Below are 8,322 nucleotides of genomic sequence, written 5' to 3' on the forward strand. Positions count from 1 at the left end.
TCATTATACTGTGCATTGTGTGTTTTGCTATCCAGTTTCCAAGCTCTGCATACTCTCATCTACCCAGCTGCATACATCACTTATATTTATCACAGAAAGCTGTTTTCCTCCTTTTTTGCATCAGAGTAAAAGAAAAGGGAGAGTGCTGGGAGCAGGAAGCACATAGCAAAAATCTACATTCTTTCCATATAAATTCCAGTAACTCCCCTGGGATGGAATCCTCTCGTATTACAAGAAAAAAACAGAGATCCTTCCTTGACATCGCTTAACGCAACTAAGGAAACGTAAAAGCACAAGCTAGGAAACAGAGCGCCAGAAGTACATCAGTTCAAGGCTGGTTCCGTCAAAGCACAAAAGCAGGTGTGGGAGAAGAAAAACAGGGAGGTGCCAGAAGGAGTGCAGCTGTTACAAACCGTGAATGCTTACCAGATAGAGACACTTAGTAGAGCAATACACCAGCCAAATGTCCAGTCCTGGTCTACGTGGCAAGTTTCCACACTTGCTGACACTAAACTGGGCTCACAGCATCCCGAGTCTCAAGTTCTCAGGCAGATGAACTCGTGCCTAGTCGTTAGCGAGGCAGGCAGACCTCCAAAGGCTCGGGACATAACCATGGCCCTGCTCAACTGTATAGACACACATGAGCTAGCTCTGGGCCATGCTCCAAGCCAGCAGGATGCATGCCACCTCCAGTCCAGAGGCCACTCAGACACATTAGCACAGGACTGCGCCCAGTAAGCCCTGTTTCTCCGGAGTTGAGAGTTTGGGAACAGCATTATGCTTACTTGTCTAAATGGAGCTGGCTTGTGTCATGTCAGCTTGCAAAGAGGGTGTTCTCGCAACCTTCTGCACTTAATGCAACGTTTAGGGCAATTCTGCACGCTCAGAAAATGAGTGGCAGGCATTCATAGGCAATGCACACATTCCTCCCTCTGAGTCAGCACTGAGCCGTGACCCAGCGAGATGCCAGAGGAAAATTACCACTCCAGATACCAGCTTTCAGCTAAGTCATAAAACAGAGCCACTGATCCCTTCTGACACCTTTCATAAAAGGACTTGGAGGTAACCTAAGCATGGTCAGCAGCAGAGAGGATTTGGCATTTTACTTAGATAAATGCATCACATTAGGTCCCTACAGAATATAACCAACAGCCACAAGCAAGAGAACATTTTGCAATAAGAACGCCTACAGGAGGCCCTTTTGTTAATATTAAAACATCATAAAGAATCATAGCTCAAACTGATTTAATTCTACCAGCAACAGTTATAAGAGCAGGCTCTGACCTCACGTTCCAGAAAGGACAAATACGAACCTAAATCCCCATTACAGTTTTACTGTCTAAATTATTTTTGCGATGCTGCTAAACTGCCCCAATAACCTATCTCACTGCTAAGTGCTTTGGGATGAAAGTTGCGGTAGAAATGCAAGTGATTTTACAGTTTTTCTAGAAGGAAAGGAGTGTGCTTCCCTGGCAGAGAATCACAGCTAGGAAACCCAGAATTACTTGGGTATAAATCCAAAGCACACCCTCAATTGGACTGAGGGCCCAAATTCTTTTAGTCAAGAGTTTACATCCCACATGATTTTTTTTTTCCTCCTCCCCACCCCCAAAAATATACCTGCGTCCCTTCTTCACACTTTTCCCCATTTTCACTGGTTACTTCCATACGCATGAATTTGGGAGGGCGCCCTGGGCGTCTGCCTGGTCCAAACCTCCTCTTTCCTCGCCCACGACCTCGGCCTCTGGCTCTGCAGAATACATAGTGCTCCAGGTTAGAGACAAATAAAGATGGATTTGGAATCTCCACCGATTTTATGCATTCTTTCTCAGCATCACTATTCACCCATTCAACTCAGTAACAATATCCTGCAGTAAATAATAAAACCTGAAGAAATTCTAGCAGCAAAAGAATAGGGTACTGGCTAGTATCTATTTATTTTGTGCTCTATGAGAAATCGAAGTCCAGAACGCATTAAAATTTATGTCGCTGATCGTGGCACTGAGAGGACTACTGGCTTCTAGCAAGTCCTCTGACATGGCAACTCTCCTACTCCCAACACCTAAGTGTACGGTGTGCTGGAAAGCATTTTCAGCTAGATGGAACAAGTGCACCAGGAAACCAATTCAAAACCTGAAGCCATAACATCCCTCCCCAAAAAGGCACTTAGCCATTGATGTCAGGCAGTAAACTGAAGGGAACAATTTTCTGTGTTTAAAAAAAAAAAAAGAAAGAAAACAAAATGCAGCCACTTGCTGAGTTTCAGGAAAAAGAAGGCACCAACATCTTCTGCTCTCTGATGGATGTTTATAGATTAAGCTTTTAATAGGTCAGGATAAACTATCTTGCCAGCCCAATAAAGAGCCAAAGCACTAGAAGTCTTGTTCTCCAAGCTCTGTATCTGCATACATCTGAGAAGCATCAGTATTTCAATATTGTGGTACTGAAATATTGCAATTTTTTTAAGTCATTGGCAAAAAACCAAAAGCAAACCAAAAAAATCTCACCAGTTTCAACGGGGTATTTATTTCCCTCAAGCTACTTCTTTCGCAAAGTTTCTTACACCAATCAGCTTTCTGGTGCCATATTCTTACCTTCTGGTGCTGAGCCGTTCTCTCACGGGTACCCAAGTTGGTCAGCAAGATCTGTAGGGCAAAAACCCTCCTTTCTGCAAGTTTGAGAGCACCATAGTGATACACAGACAAAGCTAAAGCTTTCAGTACCTGCTGAAGAAGTCTAGCTTCTCATCATGGGAGTTGAGGTGCTGCTGGAGTTGCTCCGAGCTCATGAAACGACGATTGCACTCGTAACACGGCCAGTTCTTCTCTTGCTCTCTGAGAACTATGTTCAATTGGAAATGTCAATAACAGCATTTCAGTCACCACCAATTAAACGCCTCATTTTTTTTCCCCAAGCCTTTCTGTCCTGTGGGCCGTATTTCTCCCCTGAAGGTTAGACAGACTGCAGAATACCCAGCACTGCTCCATTTAGCTTTGCTTTTATCCCCTCTGCACTGTGGCATGACTACAGCTCATAGCAGAAAGACAAAAAGGTCGCTGGGGACAATTCACGTGGACTATATACACTGCTTGAAATTCAGGGAGATTTTGAAATATACCCTTGTATGGAAAAGCACCTACAGGATTGTGTCTCTGGCACAAATTAGGGGAGGTCAAGAGAAATTTCTCTATCTAAAGCAATAGCACATCAGTTTATGACACACACTCAACATTAGACATCAAGTACAGAAACATACCTCTTTCCAGCAGCAACCTAATGCTTCCCAGAAACTGAGGCAGAATGTTAAATTATTGTAATATTAGCATGAGAAGACTTAGCGGAAATAAGTCCCAATAATACAATCTAGATTTGGTTTAACTTCTCTTAACCTAGCAGAAATTTGGGAGCACTATGCAGGCCATATATCTGAAACTAAGAAGTACAACACCAAACCACCATCACACTGCAAAAACTAAGAGCAGAAGAGCCCAAGTTACCCTTCCTTTCCTCCTCAGATATGTCATGGATCTTCTGGTTCACAAACTCTGCGTAAGAGGCAGCGTACCACACCTGCAGCAGGGATACAAGATAACAGAACACTTCCTTAGATGAAACAAGAACTAAGGGGAATTCATTTGAAAATGGTTTTTAAGCAATACATTTACTTCACTCGCCTCAACCACTGACTCTTACTGCTCCTTTCATCCTCAATAATAAAGCCTATTGAGATCAATATGCCCCACTGAGGAATAGAAGAGCTTTGCTCAGAAAGCATATCCATTTAATTTTAAGGTATAGCCTCCTAATATGAATGTTAATCTCACACATGGCTACCAATAGCTCTAACGGAGATAAGATTAATCTCTTTAGACCTGACTGTATGATTGTAAAGGATGGATGTCAGCAGAGTACTGTTACTTGTTGTACCAAGAGGAATGGAAGAGTTTTTAACTCGGGGCATTTCTCATTTCTTTCCTGCTTTCTTTACACAGACAATAGGCAGCACCGTCCACAGAGACTCATTCAAAACGTTTCTGAACTTGTGAAGGATTGGAGCAATACAGGCCTGCTTCCCGAAACAAAGAACTGCCAGGCTGCAGCGTGCTGGACCCACTTTCCTTATACAAGGAATGTAGGAAGCCTTCAGCAGAGAGAACCACAGGAGGCAGAAAGGCAAAGTTTATTAGAGCCTAAAATCAGATGCTCACATTTAGCTGAGAATTCTTGCACCATTTCCCATTTTATCTTAGTGTTTGATTAAAAAGGTTCAATTTTAGAAGAGATTACTTCAAGAAGGCATGAACAGATTTTCAGCATGAAAAACCTGGGCAAGTTTAAACTTGTAGTGGGCCACAGGCGTTTTCATGGCAGTGGTGAGTGGCATTTTTAACTCCTTCAAAGACTCGCTAGCAGGCGCATGTTACTTTGCAGGCATCTCACTAGCTGAGAAAGAAGAAAGCCTGCAGCTCCTAGATTACTCACCTGTCGTGCAATACAGAAGTTCAACTTTAACTGACTGATCCTCCTAGTTCAACCTTTGGGCAAAATTTATACAAATGCCCTACATCCACTTGGGGAGGAAAGCCCATTACAGAGCCTAGGTAATTAGCTTTCAATTATCAAACCAATTTTACCCCAAAAGACACTACTAACACATGAAGCAAGAAAAATGGTGCTTCTACAGGCAGGTCTGTACAGATTTAATTAAAGTCCGGTTTCAAATTCATTTAAAAACTGTTGAGAAAATGATGTTTCGATATGCTTAAAATGGATTAACAAGGTTTCTAGTGATTCAGCTTAAACAAATTAAGGACCAATTTCAAAAAAACCAAAAAGAATCTTACTCTCAAAAATCCGCAGTGTGTAAGCAGGCTTTTGCCCTAGTTTGGTTAAGTGTGTTTAAAACTGTTTTTTGTTAAATTGTTGAAATTTACGTGCAAGAAAAGATTTGAAGGAGAACAGACAATTTCCTGATATCAAAGTTTTTTTGTTACCCCCAGTTCCCCAAAAGATGTTGAAAACGAAGGCCATCTCAGCCAGCCACGCTGCTTTGAGCTCAAAGTAATCAATACATTTTTAGAGGGAACAAAAAGTAACTCACAGGGAAGTCACAATATCCTTTATCATTTTCCACATGCAAAGTTTCAAAAGTTCCAGGAAAGCCAGGTAAAGTGAGAGACCATATTCACTTAAGGCACCAGAAAACAAGTCAGGGGCACACAGGACTAACTGGAAAGGGCATCCAGAACTAAAAAGAGTAAGACTGCTGCAACAAAAATTAGATTGCATCAGCAAAATACATGCAGGGTAAAGCATGACAGTGACAGACAAATCATTTACAAACTCTTATTTTAAACTTCCTCATTTTATACCTGAGCCACAGCTCATTTAAAATCCGTAAGTCGGTGGCTAACTACTGACTGACTTCAGTGACATTTGATTCAGGCCATCATGCGCTTTATCAGAGAAAAAAGCCCTAAAAATATTTACAGCAACCATTTCTGGCACTTGGAAGATGCACTTACTAGGCAGCAACTCTAAGATTTGATTTCATCAGCAGAAAAATGAGTCACGAAGCACGAGCAACGCCATACCTTGAGTTCCTGCTTGGGCTCCACGTTTTTAATGGTTGTGTAATAAATATGGTGACCGTACTGATACGCTACCAGGTTCTGCTCCAAATGGTTTTGAGCTGGACGCACAAACATCATCCAGTTACAAAGAGCCTCGCTAGAAAGTTCAAACCACAGGTCCTCTTGCAAATCTCTGTCTTTTCTGTCACCCTTATCAAGAGACACCTGTAGCAAAATCCAATTACATATGACTAACTGCCTGGCAGCAGGTTCAAAAGAATTCGAGTTTCTAAAAAACCTACTGTGATCATGCAACTTTTACATTAGGAAAGCATAGGAAGCCATAGCTACTTTTCTCTTTGCTAACAGGGATCCAGAAACAGGCAGCACTTAGAAAAATACTTAAAAACAGGTAGAGATTTAACTGGGGAGACACGATAGACCCTTCCATGGCTTTCAAGGGCAAGAAGCATTCAGTAAAAGGGTCAGGCACAGCACCTGACGTGTGGCTGTAAATGAGGCACAAGAAACTATAGCTTTAGTAGGCTACACGGCATCAGTTGTCAGATGTTTTTAACTGGCAGACCCACTTCTTCTTTCATTTCCTGACTCATGACACTGCCTCAAGCTGGAAGCAGTGCTTCCTTAGCTGAACTTCTGTTGGGTTACTGAATCTGCCTGTGGACACAACTTCCTTGTCAGACATTGACCATCAGAGACCAGCGCCTCCTAAGACTGTGGACCTAATCTCCAGCAAATAAAGGACCCATTCCTATAATGAAACCAGTAAATAAATGGATAAAAGTCAGTCAAATCCATTATACCTCACGCCAATGACTTGGCATGAGGAAGGGGAGAAAAATCTCTCCTTTCCCCTACATCTTGTGCGGGAGAGGAGGGAAAGGGGAAGAAAAATATTTTTAACTTAAAGTTGCAGCATGACACAAAATGATGGCTGCAAAACATCCTCAGATGGGGCTGCTATTTTTATGTCCAGATGCTGCTTCAGCCCATGTGAGAGTGATTCACAGCATTCCACGTTATGCATCCTACATATCATAACACCATAATGCCAGAATATTCACCACGATTATTGTGTCACCCTGAATAACAGAGTAGATTTCAAGCCAAAGCAATCTGGGTATTTCCGAGTTACACTCAGAGATGGAAGTAACAAAAGAACATCTCTAGTGAAGTAACTGATCAAGGCAGAGCGACAAATTCTTGAAAATCAAAGCTTAAGCACAAATTGTTCCCTCTTCTTCTCTCACGCACACAAGCCCTTACCTTCAAATGGATGTAGCAGTCTTTGAGTTCAGTTTGTCTAACCAGGGGTCCTTCCACGGGTCCAAACTGCGTGCGTTTTGGGATACGCCTTTTGGAGAACACCCCTCCCAAAAACCTGTCTATGTAGAGCACCAAGGGGAGGCTGGCTCTCGCTCTGGTCAGCACAGGCCGGTTTGGGATTGGATGCAAAGGGCCGTGTTTTGGACACACAGAGGGATGTGCGTTATTACACTCTTCACACCCTACAACACAAAGTCAGAGAGGACATGACTGTCAGGCAGACACGCACGCACCAGCTCAGAAGAGACAGCCTTATCTCTCTCTAAACATCTTTGGCTCAGCTGTGGGAACATTTATTCCAACAGCCTGTCTACGTTTTAAAATTAGAGAGGGCAGCCTCCTGCAAAATGAAGAACAAAGCAGCTCAGAGACTCCACCTGAGACAGAACCTTGTCTTTTCAGTGAAGCAGCCCAGTATGAGTCTACATTTCTGGGTATAAAGGGGTTTGTTTATCTATCACTGCTAAAATCTGAATGGTTTTCAACTCTATTTACTAGAGGGCTGACAGAGGGGAAAGAAAAAAGGGGAAGGCAGCTAATACACTACATGCTACTTCATATGCTTACACAAATCATTGGGATCAAAGGGTCGAGGTGGATCTGGATCCCATTCATCCATATCAGTGTCTTCCCCATCTTCATCCTCATCTTCATCCTCATCATCTTCCTCTTTTGTTTCCATCCTTCCCATTTGATTCTGCAAAGGTGCTAAAGGGTCAGAACCATCCACTGCCTCCATAGGAGGTAACACCTGGTTATGCACCGGTAATGATGCCTGAGGAGAGAGTTCACAACAAACAATCAAAATTGATTCACAAGGAAAAACACTCCTACAAAGACGAGCAGTGAAGGTTCTTGCTAGTCTACCCTTTCTGCTTCCTCTGGTAATGGGAAGAAGGACAACGGAAAGTGAAGCAACATGATAAATGATTGCTGAGGGATGTTTCGCATCACTGCTGCTGACAGCCTCACTCAGGACTCTGTGTCACTGCCTAGCTCTACCCTGTCAAGGACTGACTTCTCAGGAGAAGAAGCTAAAATCAGAGTAGTTCTGGACCCACACAGAAGGCCTGAAACACAGTCCAGGCTCTGTGAAAGTCATCTGGAGCCTAAAGCTGTATTTTAACTTCTTCTGGACAAGTGAGAGAATCCTGCACTTTGGCACATGAGAAGTCATCTGGAGCCTAAAGCTGTATTTTTAACTTCTTCTGGACCAGTGAGAGAATCCTGCACTTTGGCACATGATCTTTTCTCTCCTATGGTACAATCAAAAACAATCCCCGAGCACACATGTAGAGATCAATAAGGGATGAGACAACATAGATATAAACTATGGGACATGGAGGACAGTTGAGGGCATTCTATTCTCTCACTAATTTTAAAGTTTATCCCTTTCTTTCCC

The 8,322-nt window shown here is 42.8% G+C and overlaps 1 protein-coding gene across 1 annotated transcript in view; it reads right to left on the reverse strand.

Annotated features, from left to right (window-relative positions):
* LOC104073506 (PR domain zinc finger protein 10-like) overlaps positions 1 to 8,322 on the reverse strand; it is a 33,763-nt gene that overhangs the window by 18,243 nt on the left and 7,198 nt on the right. The window contains 6 exon segments of the mRNA XM_009573315.1: positions 1,621 to 1,750; positions 2,724 to 2,841; positions 3,498 to 3,570; positions 5,595 to 5,798; positions 6,861 to 7,102; positions 7,488 to 7,695. Of these exon segments, the coding sequence (XP_009571610.1) occupies positions 1,621 to 1,750; positions 2,724 to 2,841; positions 3,498 to 3,570; positions 5,595 to 5,798; positions 6,861 to 7,102; positions 7,488 to 7,695 (975 nt within the window).

This window comes from Fulmarus glacialis, unplaced genomic scaffold (genome assembly GCF_000690835.1).
Source record: "Fulmarus glacialis isolate BGI_N327 unplaced genomic scaffold, ASM69083v1 scaffold5252, whole genome shotgun sequence".
In the NCBI taxonomy this organism is placed as follows: Eukaryota; Metazoa; Chordata; class Aves; order Procellariiformes; family Procellariidae; genus Fulmarus; species Fulmarus glacialis.